Raw genomic sequence first — 23,074 nt, 5'->3', positions numbered from 1 at the left:
ATTTTTCAATTTCCATCATCAGAACAGATCAACTGCAGAATTAATGCCTCTTGAATCTGCCCATGAAGAAAGCCCATGTATGGGATTTTAAAAATGATTTAAACCTGTTTTTTTTTTTTCGGTATGCGGGCCTCTCACTGTTGTGGCCTCTCCCGCTGCGGAGCACAGGCTCCGGATGTGCAGGCTCAGCGGCCATGGCTCACGGGCCCAGCCGCTCTGCGGCATGTGGGATCTTCCCGGACCAGGGCACGAACCCGTGTCCCCTGCATCGGCAGGCAGACTCTCAACCACTGCGCCACCAGGGAAGCCCTAAACCTGTTTTTATAGTAAAAAAGAAGATGGTTAAAATTTTCCACTAGAAACTGATTGTTTAGTTTGTTTGTTTATAGACTGACCTAAGATTGGTCAATCTTTCAACATTTGTTGAATATCCATTGTATTCTGTGTTAGATTCCAGGATTACCAAACTGATTAATATACAATTCTTGTGCTTGAGAAGTCATAAACGATTGTTTCTGTTTTGTTCTAAGTGTGAAAGGAGGGGGCCAGGTATTGGGATAAAAGATAGGAAAAATCTGGAAATTTGGTTGTCAAATTGTTGTTTTTTAAATTTTAAGCTACTCCTTTTTTCTTGTTGCAATAAACAGAATATTCAGGTAGAAAAATAAGAAAGTGCAAATAAAGAAAATTAAGGAAAAAGTCTTCTTCTAACCATTGTGGGCAACTCTCTACCTACTTACTTACCCAACCTTTTTGACTATTTATCTGTATGGATATTTTTATACTTATCACAAACAGACGGAAACACTCAGATCTCACTAGATCACTATTCTGTAGCCTGCTTCTCTTACTGAGGAATATTTGGAAATGTTTGAAAATCATTTTCTATGGCTGAATAGCATTTTATTGCATGGAAGTATTCCATATATTTAATCAATTCTCTATTGTTAGATATTTAGGTAATTTCTAATTTTTTATAACCAATGTCACATGGAGAAATTTTGTAGTGAAATCTTTTTATGTATGTTAAATTATTTCCTTAGGAAAAATTACTAGAAATGAAATTACTGGATTTAAGTACATGTACAATTTTAAGCTTTTAGCTTTTAGCACACATAGTGCTAAATTGTCCTCCAGAAAAGTAATACTAATTTACCCATCCCCAATGGATATGAGTTTCTATTTCTCTTCACTGTTTCCAATGCTAGTTACCACCTCTTTTTTAAAAAAAATTTTTTTTCCTAATTCAATAGAGATAGAAAAGAATTTCTGTTTTGAAAGACTCTTTTTGAAGACCTTTTGGCCTTTGATCTTTCTCGATACTATTGTTCTCTGGTACAATACTATCACTCTGTGTTTTGGTTACTTGGTTGGCTATTTACCTGCCTTAGTAGCTTTGGAGCAGTTTGAGGGTAGAGCATGTCCTATCCACCTGTGTGTTTCTGGGTGCTCGTGGATATTTGTTGAACTGAATTGTACTGGAGGACATGTATAGTTTAGAACCTTAGCTAGATGTATAAATGTCAATACAACCCATGGGCAAGTTACTCTGTTCCTACCAGTTACATAATAATGAAAATTTAGTTGAACATCGATTATGTGCCAGCAGTGTATTAAGTGCTTTGCACACTTACCTGGATGAATCCTCACAATGCTCTGAAGAAGAGATAATAATCATCTCCACTTTGCTGATGAGGAAACTGAGAGGTTATAAAACTTGCCCAATGTGCATGGCTGTAAAGTGGAAAAAGCAGGTTGTGAACTCAGGAAAAGTTAACTACCAAGCCGTCTTATCTCTCCTCCACTGTCCTCCCCTCTCCAACTTCTTATTATAGATATTTAAATATATATTTAAAAGTAGAGAGAACAGCAGAGTGACCCTTGATATACCTACCACCCGGCTTCAACAGTTACCAACATGTGGCCAATCTTGTTTCATCTGTGCCTTTCCCTCACTACCTCACAGCCCTCTTCCCTGGTTGGATTATTTTAAAGCAAATCAGAGATACATTAATTTCCTTAATAAGTATTTAAATACATATCTCTAAGAGATATGGACTCTGTTTTTTATATCCAAACCACAATATCATTATCACACTTGAAACTATAACAATTTCTTAATATTCTCTAATGTCCAGACAATGTCAGATTTCCTTAATTATCTCATAAGTTATTTTTACTGTTGCTTTGTTTGAATCAGGACCCTCGCAAGGACTACACTTTGTATTCTAAGCTGTGCTAACCTCAACACAGTGTTCCTCTCTTCCCCATGCCTTTCTATGAAGCCTGTCCTTGTCAGAGACAGAGGTACTTAGCTGGAGGAATTTGAAATTTTAAAATAATTCCTATGAATTGAATATCTAGTTCGCATCTCCCCAGAAAGAAGCACACTCAACAGTTTATACCTGAAAAACACTGGGTCCGTGTGGCATGGAGAAAATACATTGCTACACAGGTTCATCATCCCTTCTCTCTGGAAATTCATCAGTGTATTTATCCACTGGCTGAGAACTCCCTCTGTTCTTCTGCTTGTAGGATAAGGCTACATCACAACTATGGTCAAGTCTCCTCATTTAAGGGGCCAGGGCTTGTCAGATGTAAGTGATGCTGGCTTGAAAATTCTGTCTCGAGCCCTGAGCTTAAAAAATGAGACACGCTGGCCTGTGTAGCCCTCCCTTGCTGCAGGAGAATGACTTGGAAATGGGAGCCACAGGCTTGTTATTTTCATAAATTGTCAAGACTTTGATAGAAACTTTCACATTGAGCACATTTTCATTGAACAAGTTTTCATGTTTGTTTTGGTTCTGTTTTAAAATTGAAGGTCTAGTGATCCTCCACTGTGTTGTGGCAGATGGGAATTCAACCAGGAGTCCTGAAAATGATGGCCTTCTCTGTGGAGATCATGGAGAAAATTGCCCAGGTAATGCATAACAAGCAAAGCATTTGTTTTTTATCAGCTTTATATTCAACCTCAGAAACTTGACCCCCCTAAATTTTAAGTTGTTGATAATATAGTAATCATAAAACTAGGTAGTTTTTTGAGCACATGTTGATGTACCAGGCTCTGGACTTTATATACAGTAATTCATTCACTCCTTGCAAGAACCCTATGAGCTGGATAATATTTTTTACTTTATTTCAAGGTGAAGCTAGAAAGAATATGTAACTTGCCAAAGGTCACACAGCTGATATATCACAAATCTGGGATTCACGCTCAGGTCTTTCTCATTCTAGTGCTTCCATTCTTCATCATTATACTATTTTGGGCATCGTAGATGTGTGTGTGCTGCAGCCTCTAGCATGTGATGTCTTGGACTAGATTCATAGAAAGCTGGCATATTCTATTCAAATTAAAAAAAATTTCTTTTTCTATTTTATAACTTAAAAGAAGGGAAGAAGGCAACAATTTTAAAGTATACTTTACCTTGGAGATTCCTGAATTAGTATTCTCAAAGTTAGTAGTCTGAGGCAGGGATCAGCCTTAGTAAAGAGTCAGATAATAAGAATTTAGGTTTTGTGGGTCATGCGGTCTTTGTTGCAACTATTCTGCTCTGCCATTGAACTATGAAAGCAGCCATAGACCTATGCAAATGAATGGCCTTGGATGTCTCTAAAACTTTATTTAGAGAAACAGGCTGTGGGCCAGATTTGGCTTTTGGGCCATAGTTGGCTGACTCCTGGTCTAAGGTCTGTCTGTCCTTTATAAATTGCATGGTCTGGTGTTCTACAGGAGTTGTTTCTTATTTTAAAACAAAACAAAACACAACACAGGCCAATTCCAAAAGTAGGGCAGAGTGGAGAAGAACCTCCTGTATTCCCTGGAAACTTCTCTGAGCTGGGAGCATGGTGACGTGGTGTAAGTGCTCCTTTCCTAGCACCCTGGGAATGTTGTAACTGAGCCAGGAACACGCTGAGCAAGTCATCCTGATGTGAGTCATCAGTTCCAGCCCAACCTTCATCTTTTTTTCCCTCCCACTAGTGGGTGGTCTGGAGGGTGCCCACAGTCTTTGGAGTCCATCGCTGTCTTAGGTCATGCTTGTGTGGGTCTTGTCACCCATGTAGTGAGAAGGACAAAGCCAACTTTATGTGTTTGTGTGCTTTTCTTCAGTCTGGTTTCAAATGTCTTAAATGACAGCATTTTCACATTTCCTTTGGAAGATTATTCCATAGTCTGATGATTGACAGTGTTAAAAAATCTTCATCCTCCTCCTAAATGTATTTTTAAATTTTTTATTGTAGTAAAAACATTTAACATGGGATCTGCCCTTTTAACAAAATTTTAAGTGTACAGTACAATATCATTAATTATGGCAACTGATGTTGTATAGTAGATCTCTAGAAATTATTTATCTTACAGAACTGAAACTTTAAGAGGAGAGAGGAGAAGAGATGAGAAAACATTGAGCCTCAATGCATTGCAAAATTTAGAGGTTAGGGGAGCTGAGGTCAAACCAGCAGGGAAGAATGAGCAAAGGAGGTATCACATGCATTCTTTTTCCACATGCACTCTTTTTTTTTTTTTTTTTTTTGTGGTACGTGGGCCTCTCACTGCTGTGGCCTCTCCCGTTGTGGAGCACAGGCTCTGGACGCACAGGCTCAGCAGCCATGGCTCATGGGCCCAGCCGCTCCGCGGCATGTGGGATCTTCCCAGACCGGGGCACAAACCCGTGTCCCCTGCATCGACAGGCCGACTCTCAGCCACTGCACTACCAGGGAAGCCCCCACATGCACTCTTGAAAAACAAAAGGAAATACAATTTTTTCCCTGTCGATTCTTCTTTGTCTCCTAGCCATGAATAATTTTAGATACATGAAATACACTCAAATCTCAACACTGGATTCTTTTTTCTTCCTTTAAAGGGCTGGAATGAAAAGGGCAGCTCTAAGTGAAGGCTCACTCCTGTAAGCTCAGAAATGGTTGGCACAGCCCTTCTGGTTAAAAGACATGCTGATCAGACCTGATTGGCCCCCCGTGTAAGCATATCCTAGTAACCCAGGAGGGTAATAAGTACATCTGTGAGATTTATTTTTCTTTTCCTGGAGAAACAGACCAATTCACATTTTTACAGGAAACTGCATTGAATGTAAGACAAATGGGAATCCTCAATTACAAAAAATTTTCCAATTTTTCACATTTTCAAGAGCATCATGAATTTACATTCCCCTGTCCCACAGAGATAGTTGGCAAGATAAGAAGGAAAATTAACTTAAAAAATATAAAACTTTCTTCCTCCCTTCTTGGCTTAAGAAGGTTGTAAAATGAAGAAACCCTTATTGGGAAGATGCTTAGAATATTAAAGCCTCAGGCTGTACTTCACAGAATAGGAGGAAACGTTTCTCCAGACTCTGCTGTGACCACTTGAACTCTTCTGTGCACTGGTTGTTCCCCCTATTTTTTAGTTCAGATAGCTGTGTGAGAAGATGAATTTATAGGTATTTGTTTTCCTTCCTCTCTCTCCTTGATAACACTTGTGGGACTTCTATCTCAAAATTTAGTATCCCTTTTTAAACCTCTTACACAGAGATTGAATTATGTATCTAACTAAAGGTTTAGAGATACAAGAGGTTATAAACATTGTAATGAGATTTACCAAAAAAGCATTGTCATAGTAATTGTATATTACCCTTAGAATTGATTTCAGAAGAGTTGCTGATATTAATATCATTTGCAAAATCATTAAATAGATTTTTCATGAGCATTATTGGAATAAATAAGGGAAGGTTTTCTGAAAAGTAAATGTAATGTATCAATTGTGAAGAGTTTTAATCACAAAGGCATCAAAAAGCCTGTTTTGGCTTGAGGATAAGAATCATGTACAGAAAGACTAAGGAATCACACTGTTTAATCAAAGCATCCATCAAATTGAGGATAATTCCATATTTAAACTAGGTTATTTGGGTGTCTGCTGTATTCCTCCACTTTAGTTTGGCCCAAGGGAATCCATCACATGTCATCTAATTATTCATATGACCCTAAGAAGATGACCACTTCCTATCTATCTGCCCATACTATCAGTGAAAGCTACTCTTTTTCCTGATCCCTTTTACTAACTCTTAGAATCAAATTTTGACATCACTGATATGCAGTAGCCCTGGTGGTTTCTTATTTAACTGGTTGTAGAATCTTTGAAATACAGTGTCTCATGAAGAGTTTACGATATGTTACCTGTGGTGCCCATCTGCTTATAAGATTGTGTTGCGATCTGGTCCTCTGGTACATGTAATTTTCTCCAGCAATTTTGTGGGACAAACTCACTCTCAGAGGAAGGTTTTGGTTTGAGGAATGTGGATTGGAAAAGAGTAAGGTGGGAGGGAAAAAGATCGGTTAAGTTCCACCACCCCCAGTATCAGGGAAATCTTCACGGGTGTTACATTTTCAAGACCATACCATTTACTTCTCAAAAGAGAAACACAATACATGGGACTAATCATTCTTTTGTCATAAGATTAATTTTTCCTTTTTCTTGGTAAACATCTCTGGAATGGAAGGGTAGATTTTGCCATCCCCTGCCCTATGTCATCAGGTCTAATGATAGTCAGAAAATGTTAGATTTCACAGCTGTTCAATTTTCAGATAATGTGACCTTGATGAATATTAGATGAAAGCAGCTGGAATTTTAGGTGCATTTCAAAAGGGGGAATGCTGATAATCCTTCTCATTACCATGAGAAAGAGAGAGGATCCCATTTGGGTTTTTTTGCGGGGGGGACGCGGTATGTGTGATTAATTTTTCTTCCAGGTTTTAAAGTTCCAGAGAGAAATCATAGGAGATTTTCTGCTTGGTGGCATGGAAGGGTTTTTAAATCCAAATAATGCTGGGAATATTTAAGGGCATGCTTATTTGCAGAGGAGAGAACTCTGTGAGCAATCAAAACAGGGCCTGGCAAACATTTCCCTGGCATGGATTTGTGTTGCTTGGATGAACCATGGCTGATCAAATCACTGCATCCAGCAGCTGCTGGTTAAGGCGCTCTCTGGTATCTTGCTCTGTATGGTGTTTATTAAAAGACTGGCTATGTTTAAAGGGGTGTGACAGCCAGAGGAATTAGTAAAGTTCAGGATACAGAGCCATATGGCTTATATTTAAGGTCAGGTGTGGTTTGCAAAGTACAAAAGACCTTTCTGGAGCAAGGAGATCCGTCAGTAAGTCTTACTGCTTCTTTATGGGAGTATAGTTGATTTACACTGTTGTGTTAGTTTCAATTGTACAGCAAAGTGATTCAGTTATACATATATCTATTCTTTTTCAGATTCTTTTCCCATACAGGTTATTACAGAGTACCCTATGCTATACAGTAGGTCCTTGTTGATTATCTATTCTTAAATTCATCTCCTTGCCCTCCATTTCCCTGCCCCAGGCCTATATCATGTATGTCTGCATGGCTCGGATATGCCTTGGATTCCTCTTTTCCCCCTTGGCATCTTCCTACTTTAATCCATTCTGCACTTTCCTGTCTAATACATTGACAAAATACTTCACAGTTTAGTTTTTACATATTTCATGTAATTTAATCCATAAGAACCTTCTTCAGCTCTCTCCCACCTTGTATTTCAAGGGTAAACACTTCAGCCCACTGACATTTGTGGTTTCTGACTTCCATTCACAGCCATCCTTGGCTGCTCTCCTTCAGGTCTCTTCCATATCCATTAAATCTACCACCCACCTCCTGCATAAGGCTGGCATGTTCCCAACCCCGAGCTTTTCCTCTTGACATTCTCCACAACTCAACTGCTTGCTCACCTCCTCCTAAAAAAGTCTACATTTCCTAGAAATTTTCTTTAATTAGATAAGCCCTCTTTGTACTGGCACAAGATTTCTCTTAGAATTGTCAAGATGTTCAAGATTCTAGAAGCAACTCATTTACCGAGGACTTTATTGTCCCAGGTACTTTGCTAGGAATTTCCACATGTATTTTTTTTTTTTCTTTTTTTGCGGTACTCGGGCCTCTCACTGTTGTGGCCTCTCCCGTTGAGGAGCACAGACTCTGGACGCGCAGGCCCAGCGGCCATGGCTCACGGGCCCAGCCGCTCCACAGCATGCGGGATCTTCCTGGACGGAGGCATGAACCCGTGTCCCCTGCACTGGCAGGCGGACTCTCAACCACTGCACCACCAGGGAAGCCCCACATGTATTTTTTATTTGAGCCTCTCAACAGCTCTTTAAGGTAGATGTTATCATCTTCAATTTCCAGATGATGAAACTGAGGCTCAGACAGCTTAATTAGCTTGCCTGGACACATAGGGCTCATGAAAGGCAGAGCTGAAAATGAAACACTAATTTCCTTCCTCCTAAGCCAGTATTTTTTCCACTGTTTCCATGTTTCCATGGTTACTATGGTCGTTTTTACTGGTTTGTTGCTTTTTATTGACTTAAATTTGTTCTATTGTACCAATGTAGATAGTTAGATAGGATATCCCTTATGTCTTTGATGTTTTCCAATGCCTACTACAGGGCTATGGAAAGAGGAAGTACTTGATGGATGGAAGTTGACCTTCGTTTGATCAATTTATTTGCCAAAATACACAGATCTTTGCCTTTGAGACATTTTGCAGTTACTTCTGGGAGAAATTTCAGTAAGAGTCCCATTGATTGGCATGCATGGGAGCAAATGTCTGGCACGTACAGGCAGTCCCCATGGCTGGTAATCAAGTCACCAACCAAAACCAGGTCAGCCAGTGCCTCAACAACATTCTGTCACCCTCTGAAACTCTGTGACCTGGCATCACAGAAATTTGCTCTGTATAGATCATCCAGAGTCCTTTGCAATTCTCCTCCCTGGTGACCCTGGGAAATTTTTTTATATATGTATATGTATGTATATATACTCATTTCATAATATTAATTAAGAAGTTTAGTAGTCAGTGCTATTTATAAAGGGATTGTGTAATGTCATTGGGTTGCCAAGTGCCATACCTAGCCTAGTGTGAAATGCCCTCTGAAGTGACCACTGTAGGCCTTCTGGTTCCACAGGTGTCTGAGTCCTGCAAGCTGTCGGTCATACCATGACTATGGAAAGGCCAACCCTGGGCTGGAGCTGGCTAGTTAGCAGTTTTCTCTGGGTGTGGGCAGGTGTCTGTTGTGAATCAACACATGGAACAGCTCGTTAGTATTTCTTTACTGTTTCTCTTGACAATCCTTGTTTCTTGAAACTTTCTGCATGTAAAGGACAGAGAAATCGCTCCATATTACACCCCCTGGCCCCCACTTTGAAAAATTAGGCAATTAAGATTCTGAAAGGTAAGACAAGGAAGTCAGTGTAGGAGTGAAATCCTGGATATGAAGCTTACAGTGTTTTCCTCCTTCTGGGCAAGAGAAACCCTCCAGGGGTCAGATGAGAGGGATAATCTCCCATTCAGAGAAGCAGGACTTCTGGGTGCCGCAGGCTGAGAGCAGATGACAGCTACCTGCCTGACAAAGCACCAGACTGGAGTAGGCAGAAGCATGGACTCTGGGACAGGACTGCCTGGGTTTGAGTCCCAGGTCTGCCACATATTAGCTGCATGATCTGGGAAAGTGATTTAGCCTCTTTGAGTTGTGCTTTGCTCATCCATAAATAGCAGTTAGAACAGTGCTTCCCTCACAAGCCTCTTTTGAGTATGAAATGAGTAAATACAGCCCTCCCTCCGAATCTGCGGATTCTGCATTCGCAGATTCACCCAACCACGGATCCCAACTGGGGGATACCGAGGACCGACTGTAAATGCCATTTAATACAAGGGACTTGAGCATCTGCAGATTTTGGTGTCACCCGGGGTCCTGGAACCAATCTCCCTCAGATACAGAGGGATGACTCTCTCTATAAAGCTACAGACCAACATCTGGCACTAAGTGCTGTGTTTAAGTTAAAAAAAAGAAAAAGAAAGGAAAAAACCCTTCTCTCTTTTCAATGCCATCAGCCCCATGTCTCTGACAATCTTCATGGAAAGAAGAGCCTTCTCTCTTATCACAATTATGCTTTACCCTTTAAACAACACTAATGTTTCTGAGAGGTAGTTTGGACAGAAATCTTAGTTAAAATATGAAACGTTCCTGTCACGATCCCCATTAGCCAATCTCTAGGGCTAGTTTCGGGTCACAAAAGTCCGACATATGCCAGTGTGGGGAGAAGGAGAAATGAGAGATTGGAGTATATTCCACAGAAAAACTAGCAACACAGTTAGGAATATGATTCTACTTACAAATGTATATTTAAAGTGAGTTAATTTATTGAATCATTTCTCATTCTTCAGCTACGACCACACAACCAAAGCAAAGAGGCCACTTCTCTCGGTGCCCCAAGCAGTACAAGCATTACTGCATTAAAGGGAGATGTCGCTTCGTGGTGGCCGAGCAGACGCCCTCCTGCGTGTAAGTGAAGCGCTGAGCCGACAAGCAAAGTGGTACAGACTGGTGCCGGTTTGGGGGGGTGACAGGACTGGAAGGTCTGAGCTAATCCAGTCATCTGTCGGGAGGCAGTTCCCCCTGGTCCTGCCCCCTCCCCTCCCTGCACCACTTGTTTAGGGGCCCCGTTGGACAACTACTTATGGAGAAACTGACGCACACTTTCCTGCTGAAATATGAGCGTGCGAGAGTCCAGATCGCCTTCCAGGCAAGGCTGTGTCTTCTGCTGCCTTGCGCAAGCAAAACTGTTTCTGTCCAGGGTTAAGGATGCTTTTCAGCTCAAATAAACTCCCAGGGGTTTATTGCACTCGAATGCAAACACAGTCTTCTGGCATGTGTTAGGTGGTTCATAGTGAATGTAAATATGAAGGAATTTCTGCCAAATTACAAGCTACTTTTGCAGGTGTCAATTAAGTGCATGGAAATCAGTCCTATTTTTAGAGATTCACAAAGCCTGTTTAGTACAGCAGGGAACTGGGAGGAAAGTTCTCTTTCCAACTCTTGGTAGATTGAGTCCAAGTTTAATTTTACTCAGGCACAAACAAATTTTTTGCATATCTTAAATATTTATTTTCTTCTAAAGATGTCTCTGTAAAGTGCTGTCTGAGACCTTACCTCATAGAGGAGCAAGATGATTTCTTAAGTATATTTTTGACCTAAAGTCATAGAATGCTGATGTTCTTCTGTGTAGTTGCCCCAGTATTCTTTTTTTTTTTCACAAGTATCTCAGAACAGTGATTCCAAGCCCTGATATATTGGAACATTGAAGAGTCATGGACTTCTTCAAAGTTTGATTCTAATTAAATTTAATTAAAAAATCCATATACATACATAATACTTCGAGGGGAATAAGAAAAAAAACTAATGTATGGAAATAAGGAAAATGTGCTTGTGCATGTGTTGGGAAAGATAGAGCTGAGTTTTGTTTTTTTATAAATGTATTTATTTATCTTTGTCTGTGTTAGGTCTTTGTTGCTGCGTGTGGGCTTTGTCTAGTTGTGGCGAGCGGGGGCTACTCTTCATTGTGGTGCGCGGGCTTCTCACTGCCATGGCTTCTCTTGTTGCAGAGCACGGGCTCTAGGCATACAGGCTCAGTAGTTGTGGCTCAAAGGCTGTAGAGCACAGGCCCAGTAGTTGTGGTGCAGGGCTTAGTTGCTCCGCGGCATGTGGGATCTTCCCAGACCAGGGCTCGAACCCGTGTCCCCCATTGGCAGGCAGATTCTTAACCACTGCACTACCAGGGAAGTCCAGAAGTTGATTTTTAAAAAAAATTCATTTAATTGCTCACTGACTTGGGAGAATATAATGAATTTTTAAAATATTAATGCCCTTTAACCCAGTACATTTCTTTAACTGGTCCCTATGTCTATAGATGTACAGTTCTTTAATATTGCTGCCTTCTAGAATGAAAACCACAGGGTGTAATCTACCTGCCTGAGATCAATACACACCCTGTCCCCCTCAGTCAGAGGTTAAAACCCATTTTCTCCCTAGCTTCTCTGATCCTGGCTTGACTTTCTAGCCATGTTGTCTCTCATCACATTCCCCAATGTTTTTCCTTAATCCTACATTCCTTTGCATGTTTTTTTTTTTTTTTTTTTTGCGGTACACCGGCCTCTCACTGTTGTGGCCTCTCCCATTGTGGAGCACAGGCTCCGGACGCACAGGCTCAGCAGCCATGGTTCACGGGCCCAACCGCTCCGCTGCATGTGGGATCTTCCCGGACTGGGGCACGAACCCGTGTCCCCTGCATCGGCAGGCGGACTCTTAACCACTGCGCCACCAGGGAAGCCCTGCATGGCTTATTAGACAAGCTCTTCTCATAGTCTGAAAGTTTATTCTTACTGACACTTTAAGGTACAACTCAAACATCAGCTCCTCCTGGACCCTGCGTTGATTTGTGTTTGATGTCCTTCCTCTGTGATTCAGTCACACTTCTATGGAAGCTTTTTTCCCTGGAGCATCACTGTTGATTTCTCTGGACATCCCTTCTGTGGCTGTGGGCTCCTAGAGGCCAGGGATGATGGCTTATTCATTTTCATCTTCCAGTGCTAAGCACAGTGCCTAGAATTTACTAGGTGCGCAAGAAATGTCTGATGAATAAATGAACGAGTGAGTCCCTCTGTCATGGTTCATCTAGTGCTGTGCTAGATGTCAAAACCAAGACCTTAAGCTGAACCAGGAACACCTTCTTAGTGGTGGAATGATACAAAAATCAAGGGGAGGAGGAAGAACACACAAATCAGGACTCAGGTTTTGGAGTAAGACAGACCTAAGTCAAGATTTTGTCTCCGCCAGTTATAAGCAGCATTAACAATGGGTCAGTCACCTTTCCTGAATGTTTTTTTAAAAATAAATTTATTTATTTTATTTACATTTCTTTAGGCCACATTGGGTCTTGTTTCCTGCGTACGGGCTTTCTCTAGTTGCTGCGAGCGGGGGCTACTCTTTGTTGCGGTGTGCGGGTTTCTCATTGCGGTGGCTTCTCTAGTTGCCGAGCATGGGCTCTAGGCGTGGGCTTCAGTAGTTGTGGCATGAGGGCTCAGTAATTGTGGCACGCAGGCTGTAGAGTGCAGGCTCTGTAGTTGTGGTGCACGGGCTTAGTTGGTCCACGGTATGTAGGATCTTCCCGGACCAGGGCTTGAACCTGTGTCCCCTGCATTGGCAGGCGGATTCTTAACCACTGCACCACCAGGGAAGCCCCTGAGTGTTTTATCATCTATAAAAGAAGATAACATCTTCTTTTCAAGTGTTGAAAATTAAACAAAATAATACATCAGGCAAAAGTACTTATTGTGATACCCAGCACAGAGTAAATGTTCCATAAATTGTACTATTCAAGTGAATGGGAGGTATACGTCTTAGGCCTGACCTTTTAGGTGACTTGGTGTAGCACAGATAAAGCAAAGCTGTCTTGTAATTGGTGATTACGCTATCTTGGGAAACCATAAATATCTCCTTTTTCTTGGGATCATAGGAGTTTGTGGACTCCTGTCTTTACATAAAAAAACAAAGTGTGTTTCAAATAACTCAAGTCCTTTCTTAGTCTTCTCATTATTTTCTTGGAATGGAGATGGTTTGTTTCCAGGTATATAACTTTGATTTATTTACATGGCACAATTCATTTAGGTAGTGTTACATGTGGGTGGGTGCATGAACTGGGGAGCCAGACTTCCTGCATTTGAATCCAACCCCACTCGTTTATTTTCTCTTTACCTCAGTTTCTCCACCTGTCAAATGGGGTTCATAATAGCACCTACTTCAAAGGTTGTTATAAGGATCAATTGAGTTAATACTTATACATCTCTTAGAACAGTGTCTGATGATTATTTCAGAATAACGATCCCAAATCCTGATTTTTCAGAGTCCTCGAGGGTCATAGCATCTTTAAATGTTATTTTTAATTTTAATTTATAAGATGTTTATTAAATAAAAACTCATTTATTCATTTGCTCAGCATTTATTAAACATCTATTAGCATCTTTCACTCTTTGCCTCTTCCTCTCCCATTGAAATGACCATCAGCTGATATGTTATTAATTTGATGAGCAGTGAAACAATGTGAGAGCCACTGTAACTGGCTGTGTAAGAGTCTGACCAGCTACATGGCTTCATTGGGTTATAACTTACAGGAAGGACTGCTTACTGAGAAATTCATTTAAAGCATGGGTGAGTAACTGAACCCAGAGCTTATAATTAGAAAAAAATTCTAAAAGAGCAGCAAGTAATTGCTATGTACTTTATGGGCACAGTTATTGTTTAAAAATGCTGTATTTAGTAAATTGTTAGAGAAACATTTCTGCTAATTGGAAGAGACTCTATTTGTAGATTTTAATTATAACCTTAAAAAAAAACTCCAAAGACCTCCCTCCCACACATGCAATTAAAAGTGATACCCCCCCCAGTTCCAGTCCTATGTGCAAAAGATTTTTGATATTTCAAGATATTTCTAAGCTCTCTTCCTGTTATTTTGACCTTGCAATGAAGAGCCTAGCTATCTTGCAGGAAGCAATTTTCCCCCGTACATCCTGGGGTCATTTTGCAATAGGTGGCATTAGGTGTTTTTTCTCCTTTGCTTGCATTGAGTCTCACCTTTCAATTGATGGTTGTGACTGAGGGAGGCTTTTTTTTTTAAGCATTGTATCAGCTACAATATTGCCAGTAAGGGATCTCCTTACTTGAGAAATAAAGCTTTGTGGGAATTAACTGTCTTAGCTCTTAACAAACATAAACTCCCAAGTGGCCTGGCAATAGATCCTTTCGTAAAAGAAACAAACAAACAAACAACCAAAAATGAGGTTGCACAGGAATCTTTGTAAGAAGTAGAGCTTCATCTTTCTGAGATTTCAATAATTATGTATATGACCAGTGTCTCTTTGTGTTTTGAATGAGTCTGAGGAGAAGAAAAAGGGAGAATATTTGTTAGTGCAAAGGTGTTGATGTTACAACATATAATTTTGGTTTTAAAATAGCCTCAGACAAACTTCTTAGTCATCTTTTACACATCTCACACAATTCAGAGAATACTACGGATGGTCCCTAAATCACTGAACTTTAGGGGGTTGAGGGTTGCTTGGACAAATCTCGGCTTGGTCAAATGGCTCTGTATCGGCACCTTCAGAAGTGGGGCATCTGCTAAGTTGAGGTGAATTCAGGACTGTGTTGACGGAGTTGGAAGAATGAGAGGGGAAATAGTGTGCCATTTGGAGAGTCTGTTGATTTCTGGTCACGGCACTTTACTCAGGCCATAGGACAAAGGGGCATTTAGAGGAGAGTGGAGGGAATGGTGTACAGTTCTGAATATGTGGCCTCAGAGGGTCAGATAAAGGAACTGGAGAGGACGAGACCTATTGTATTTTGAGGGGTTGCAGCTGGGGAGGTGGTGAAGGGAAGAGTGTTACCTAGCTGTTACCTCTGAAAGCAGTAGAACCAGAACGGATGCGTGGAAGTTAAAAAGAGAGGCCAGTGGGCTAGGGGTTGGGGGGAGAGAAATCCTGTAGAACAACATTTATGGAGCTTTCTATGTGTTCCACGTTTGATCATATAAAACCATATACTTTAAAAATAATTTATAATAGGAGAATTTGGGCACACTGAAACGCTTTGTATTGTCCTATGATGAAATGGGAAATCCTGGGGCTTTTTGAATTCCCTGTTCTTGGGGTATTTAAACACTTGGGAGTGCTGTGTAGGGAATTTTATCACCCCCTTCCTTTCAAGACAGAGTTTAGTAAATTGTTATCATCCCTGTTTATTGATATTAGGCATATTCTTAATGATGTTCAAGGGATGACAGATTTTCAGCAAAGAATGAAATTTCTCATGAACACAGTGGTTGTACAACTTAATATTTTTTAAGGAACTACACCCTTTAAAATTCCAAGTAATGAATAGAGTGTTAGTTTCTTCAAAAAGAAACAGTAAAGATTCTTAAAAGTCTTTCACTTTTGACCTTGTTGCCCTCTTCTTGTTTCACTTTTATAGCTGTGATGAAGGCTACGCTGGGGCGAGATGTGAGAGAGTTGACTTGTTTTACCTAAGAGGAGACAGAGGGCAGATTTTGGTGATTTGTTTGATAGCAGTTATGGTAATTTTTATCATTTTGGTGGTCGGTGTCTGCACATGCTGTCAGTAAGTACTTTTAAATTTAATTTTAAGGGAATCTGAAAACTTTTATCTTTCCTATCTTCTTTCCTTCCTTCCCTCCTTCCTACCTTTTCTCTTTTTGCTTTGATTTAAATCACTTTTCACAGTTTGCCATCATTTATTTAGAAGCACTTATAATAAACACAGGACATATAATTTTTGTCATTTTCTGAGCATAATTATTGTAATTTAAAATAAAATTTATATAAATCTCCTAATTAAACAAAAAGGAGGTGGGCAAAATGAATGAAGGTAACCTAAATGTACAGACTTCTAGTTGTAAGATAAATAGGTCCTGGGGATGTAATGTACTAATGGTGACTATAGTTAATAATACAGTATTGTATATTTGAAAGTTGCTTAGAGAGGAGATCTTAAAATTCTCATCACAAGAAAGAAAACTTTTGTAACTATGTGTGGTGATGGATGTTAACTAAACTTATTGTGGCAATTGTTTTGTAATATAAACAAATATCAAGTCATACCTGAAATGAATACAATGCTATATATCAGTTATATCTCAATTTAAGAAGTCAATTATTTAGTCCTAAAGTCCATCATATTTTATGTGGGTTTATTAATAGGCTAAACAATACTTTTATTTTCTTAAACTGTACCATGACACAACTTTGAAACAACTTTGAAAGATGGAAACAAAAAAATCTATTTTTTTCTTGATCACATTAAAATAATGAATTTTATTTATGAAAGATGACTGCACTGTTCCTCCTGTCTTTACTTTTCATTATATACCTCGTCTTTGGTAATTAAGAAAAACCTTGTTTTTTCTCTGAGACAGAATGGTTTGGTATAATTCTTAAGTTAGTTTTGGAAACTCATCAAATTTTTTATCAGGCCAGGACTCCCACATAGCATGCTAAAAAGGCATTTTCTAAAATGCTACCTTCTTGTCTTGAGAAGCCTCCTAAATTGTTACATTTACCCTTGGGCTGTGGTATTTATTAGAGGAGGGTGTTGCATGATTCCTTTCTTTACAGCATTCTGGGTAGAAAGGCATTAGCATAGCTATTGGCAGTCTAGAGTGATTTTTGTCCCAGCTCTGTCATTAAACATCTTTGAGACCTTGGACAAGTTTCTTAACCTCTTTAAACTTTAATTTTATTTTCTGTAAGACAGAGGATTAAACAAAATAATCTGTAGGATTCCTCCTAGCTATAAAATTGAAAGGCATTTTTTAAGATTTTACCTACTTTATGGCAAAAAGGAGTCTTTATAAGGCCAAGTTTGGGACAGAGCTGGGAAATGCCCTATTTTATTACATTAATTTTACTTTAAGAAAACTGGACTGCAGCCCAGAATATCTAACACACTCCTTAATTAATATATCTAGAAACTTAATTAACATATCCAGAGGCTACCCTCACTCTCTTGGTTTTCTTATGTCTGTTTCCATTTTGTACTATTTCTTATTTACACATTAAATAATGCTTATCAGTCTAGTTTGTAAAATGACTTGGCCTGAAAAAGTTTCTTGTACTCACCAAGATCTATCAACAGTTAGGTACCATATTCTTCCTATGTACCTATAACTACACCCTATCCACACTGATGCTATTGTAGCTATCATGTGAGCCTAGACAAAGTGATGGATAAAGAGAGAACCTAAATTTTCTTTTTTTAAAAAGGAACCTATACATTTTTAACAGTCTAGAAATAAGATCATAGGCTCTCTTGATTAATTTTGTGCTTGCATTAACTAATAGGACCATACTAATTTCTAACACTTTGTTTTCCAAGTCCTCTTCGGAAACATCGAGAAAGAATAAAGAAGGAAGAAGAAATGGAAACTCTGGGTAAAGATATAACTCCTATAAATGATGACATTCAAGAGACTAGTATTGCTTAATGGTAAGTGTGATAAACTTGGTAGATGGGGAACAGGTGACATTTACCTGGTGAAGTAGGGCTTAACTGCATCAAGTAAATCATTGTTTGGAATTTGATTATGTTTAAAAACATCTAAAAATAAATTGACATATTTTTTCATAGAATCTGAAGCCAAATAAAAGACTTTCTCTTATCTTTCTTTTGGATGTCACTCTACCACAGAGATAGAATGTGGACTTTTATATACTTTTTCTAATGTACTGAGATCAGTCTGCTTTCTAGTTCTGCATGGCTGTGGTCATTATTTTATATTCTTATAAAATATTATAAAATACTTGATATATTTTTCCAATATATCACAAGAAAGAACAATTTTAGTTTAGACATCTCACACTGAAAGGAAATAACAAAAGCAATATTTTAATAACTGCATTTATCGAGCATTTACCACATGCCAAGCACTGTTCTAAGCTCTTTTAAATATTCTATCATTTGGGATTTCAGCAGGAATCACAAATCCTCTCAGATGATCCAATAAAGACATTTTGATGAAGGGGCTGGGAGGGATGAGGGCACCCATAGGAACATTGAGGCTCCCAGAGTCTAGCAATTGTTACCTTGGCATTGAGAATCTGGCTGTGCTGGAAGACCCCACCAGGCAGGAGCTGTAGCTGTGGATGGAAATAGCCACAGCCGGTGGCACCTAAACAATGAAGGAGGCAGGAAGTGGAGAAAAAATGCCCCCAAACCTTCTCTCCTCTTGCCTTCAGATCTTTGGCAGATTCCTCCCACTAGCCAAACTCAATGAGAATCCAGAAGGCAAGGGAGCCCTTGTGATGCAATCTGTAGGTCAGCCCCCGCCCCCCCCCCCCCGGAGTGCGGAGCAGCGCAGAGGAAGACTCAAGGGGGCAGACGGAGCATAACTAGCTCAGTAGCTCAGTCAGACAGGGTAGTTTTGTCTGTAAGGCATCAAGCACAACCAAACTGCTTTAAAATAAAGGAAATGTATCGGCTCATATGCACTGGCAGTCCAGAGGGAAGGTAGCATTCACGCTTGCTTGTACCAGAGTTCTCATGCAGAGAACAATTATTTCTGTCTTTCTGTTCACCAGTTGAAGAGTTGGCTTCATCTTTGGCTAATTCCTCTTAGGTCATAGAAGAGGCCAGTAGCAATCAAGGCCACATGCTTTCTTGTTCCCATCCAGCAAGCAAGAAAGGTGACTTTCTTAGCTCGCCCCACAGTGCAAAGAATCTCCTTTCCCAGGAACGCCCAGCAGATTAATAGGGTATAGTAAATGCTTATCAAGAAATTATAATATTCTCCTAACTTATTACCAGAATGACACGAATGAATTGAAAACAAAAATGCTGGCTCATTTTTTATAATTACATAGTCCATTTCTTTTCAATGGCTTGCTCTTTTTTTCCTTTTTCCTGCAGTCTATGAAGGTACCTCCAGGCTGGTGGCAAGCTACAAAATACCTTACTCATTTGAAAATGGACAGACTGTGTCTCAGGAAAACAGCTAGCATAATGAATTTTAAATAATGTATTTACTTTTTGTTTGTAATGTTAATTTGTGTTGTTTACTATTGTTTTTATAATAATTATAAGTAATTTTATTATTATATAGTATTTGGGAAAAGCACCCAGTTAAGAAGGGAAATTTTAATAAACTTCCACTTAAGTTTTGTCACCGGGATTACTAGTCAAACAAAAAAGAAGAGTAGGAAGGAGTTTAGATCTGAGGAATTGAATTAATAATAAAGCTACCATTTATCCAAAACTTACTATGTGCTAAGAGTTTGAAATACGTTATTTCCTTAATTATTTTAAGAATCTATGATCCTCATTTCTCATGTATAGAAACAAGCCTTAAGAAGTTAAATAATCTAACCCAGTTTTACAGAGTTAGGAGTAGGTAGAGCTGAAACTGGAACCAAGATTTACCCAAGTTCAAAGTTTGTGCTCTTAACCATCATTTTTTTTCATTGGAGTTGTTGCAACATAACTCACAATATAACCCAAGACTTCACACTAAACTGTGTTTTGCCATGACTCTGAGACACTGGTGCATTTTCCTGCAGAAACTCAGAATGCAGAGTCCTGGATATATGTTATTGTTACCATGATGCTTTCCGTAGTCTTGACTTTCATTATGCTTCTTTGCTCCTTTATAAGTTCTCAGTGATATGCATACATGCTTACATTTCTAAAGCAAACAGATTTGCCCCACAGCTAAGGTAATGAGCAGAGATGGGAAGTAAATGCCTGAAGTCTTTAAGCCCCAGGTAAGTGTCTATGCTTGCTAAAGGATAGATAATAGCACTGGAAGAGGCTATGTATCCCGGGGTAAATGGTCAGTCACAGTACAGCAGAACCCAAGCAGACACTGGCTGTGACCATATCCTCATTTGTTCTTCTAAGAAAACAGTACCCGTGATTGCTCTCAGGTGAATTTTGGTGCAATAAAATTATGACCATAGTCATCTATTACTTGGGATCATCTTGCCAAATGCTCCTTCAACTCCAGATTATGGTTAATAAAGATTCATTTTAAACCTGAAAAAGCAGAATGCACATTGAGCCAATATTCCGTAGAATATGGAATTTCCTACATCGGCCGGGTGGATCATTTATAAAAACTGATGAGATGTCCTCAAATTGCTACACTTTGGCTGTTGTGCCTGTCAGAAAAGCAGCTTTTCCAGAATCTTTGTAAATTTTACTTTGCAGTGTAGACTCCACACCCAAAGTGAATCAGAGAATTCAGAGAAAAGTTGAAGTTGTCTATTACCTTTTATCACATGTCATGTTTCAAGTGAGACTGAGGCTGTGCTTATGTATAACACAGAAATAGCTCAAATATCCATGAGAGCTAACTGAAACAACTGATAATTTTCTAAATCCATTTTTTCTCCTGAGAGTGACCATTCTTGAAATAGGATCCGTTTCAACCAATACATGTTGTATTCACTTTATTTTCAAAAGCCTCCTCTGAGCTCCTTCATGCTCTTTCTCAGTCTTCATTGATACTAAGAGTGTTTGAAACAAACAAACAGAGGTTGGTTGACCAGTGGATTCTCTCAAGATAATTCAAGCTTGGGAATTTTCTTTTGATGCTAAAATATTAATGGTGTTTCTTGAAATTTGGTAGATTGAACTACCAAGAAAGTACTTCAAAGGTTTTCGTATCTTTTCAAAATGTATTTTATAATTGTTTTGCATATGTTAAATGACCTTGTTTATGTAAACTGTCAGTATTATCATGTAATAAAATAAATTTATTTTTAAAACAAAGCAAATATGTTTACTTAGGAATTTTCTATTGTTACCATGAATTATTAATAGAAATAAATTTGAACATTATTGCCTTAAAAAACATATATTATAGCAACTATCATTAATACATTTGAAATAGTCTACTCTGACCACGTGTTTTCCTTTGAAACTAAAGAATTTGGAAGTATGGTAGACACCTATGAGATTGTCTGCCCAACAGCCTGGCCATATTTTTTAACCTCAGCTCCCACCTCCAGCTGCGTTTGGTTAGTCTAAGGTGGGCACTTGATGAAATTGGGCCAATTGGAGTCATTCCCAGGGAAACTGGGAACTTGAAATAAAGTTACTCTTCTTTGGATTCGTGGGGTATACAGACGTGCATTTTGACACTTTCGGCAGTCATATTTTGCTCCATGTGGACCAGAAAAGCAAAAGAAGCTGGTGAGAGAAGAACAAGGGTGAGAGGTGAGTTTCCCAATAGTCTGAGTTCGTATCCCATGCATTCTCAAAGTTTAGATTCATTCCATTCCTGTGTGCAGCCTCCATGAGACCTACTGGTATCTTTATAATAAATTCCTCTTTTGGCTTAAGCTAGTTCTATTTGGATTTCTGTAACCTGGAACCAAGATCCTGACCAACTCTGGTGCATCATGAGGTTGTGGACAACAGTTTCTTAAAGCAGAAATGACATCCTTTATGAAACATTATGTTAAAATCTAAGAGAGGAGGGTGACTTAGCCAGCTTAGAAGGAATCAAGGAAGGCTCCTGAAGGAAATTACATCCGATGACTGGCTCTGAGAAATAAAGGTCTCTGCCCAAATCCTGGGTAGAGCCAGGTATTTCTTGGATCCTTGTCAAATTCTACAGAATTTCTTGGAAAGCTCTAGCAGTGGAGGGGCTAGTGGGTGTTGCTACAAGGGAATGTGAGAAGGGATGGAATCAAGTCTTCGTACCTTGTTCCAGAATGTCTTGTGCATGACAGGGTTAAATATATGGGCATGCGAGCTGTGAGGTGAGATGTTCTTGATTCCAATACTGTTATATTATTAAGCGATGGGCTGAGATGGAGGAGAGCTTTTATTTTCTTTCCTGAAGTGGATTATTTGGGTTTTTACATTTTCTACTCTGTATTATTGCCCATGGAGTTGGCAGGTTACATAGAGAGTAGAGTAAATTGTTCTGGGTCAAATAACTTGCTATTTGTATAAGGCCCTGGTTTGTTCCTTCTGTGAAGGAAGTCCAGGACATATTTCAGCGCTCATGGTTTTAAGACCAAACTATGGCCTTAATGAGACCTTCGTTTTAGTATATTTTGCAATACTATATTATGAGAGCCTAAATATATTGGGGCATTGCTCTCATTCATTCATGCAAAAATATTTATTAAGTACCTACTAAGTGCCAAGTACCTTAGTTCTGGGACCTCATCAGTGGACAAATAGTGACCTCATGGTCACCAGCTTATGTTGTAGTAGATATAATCTTTCATAGCACTGAATTTAAAACAAGGCTTATCCAAGAATTTATGTTATCCAGAGGACATTGTCATTAGACTTTCAACCTATACCACTGTCTTGCAGCATGAAACTCAAGATGAGCATTCACAGAACTCAGTATATGATAGGAAGAGCAGATTTCTTTTGACCGCCAAATAATTTACATATTTTAATAATGACTGTCGGCAAAAAGAATATAACTATATTTCTTTGGTGTAGGAATCTTGGTTTATACATTTTTTTGTTATGGCTGATGAATATGGGTGCTATATTTGGGCATCTGTTCTTCTTCAAAGAATTTTCTATGCTTCAAAGCATTTTTTTCTGCAAAGAAAACCTGTTCCCATGTGATCAACTTTGGCAGCTGAGCGTTGATGCTGGAACATAAAGTGCGAATTGTCTATTCTTGTCTGTCTGTTAG

The 23,074-nt window shown here is 39.2% G+C and overlaps 1 protein-coding gene across 1 annotated transcript in view; it reads left to right on the top strand.

Moving 5' to 3' along the window:
* Window positions 1-21,053, top strand: part of BTC (betacellulin) — a 43,553-nt gene extending 22,500 nt beyond the window's left edge. Inside the window, exons 2-6 of the mRNA XM_060092841.1 lie at window positions 2,822-2,920; window positions 10,230-10,347; window positions 15,865-16,011; window positions 17,785-17,895; window positions 19,315-21,053. Of these exons, the coding sequence (XP_059948824.1) occupies window positions 2,822-2,920; window positions 10,230-10,347; window positions 15,865-16,011; window positions 17,785-17,893 (473 nt within the window). The 3' untranslated portion in view covers window positions 17,894-17,895; window positions 19,315-21,053. The remainder of the gene's footprint in view (window positions 1-2,821; window positions 2,921-10,229; window positions 10,348-15,864; window positions 16,012-17,784; window positions 17,896-19,314) is intronic.
* The last annotated feature ends 2,021 nt before the right edge of the window (window positions 21,054-23,074 follow it).

Source organism: Mesoplodon densirostris, chromosome 1 (assembly GCF_025265405.1).
Source record: "Mesoplodon densirostris isolate mMesDen1 chromosome 1, mMesDen1 primary haplotype, whole genome shotgun sequence".
In the NCBI taxonomy this organism is placed as follows: Eukaryota; Metazoa; Chordata; class Mammalia; order Artiodactyla; family Ziphiidae; genus Mesoplodon; species Mesoplodon densirostris.
Note: the sequence above shows the minus strand (reverse complement) of the source record. Positions and strands in the feature narration are given on the sequence as shown.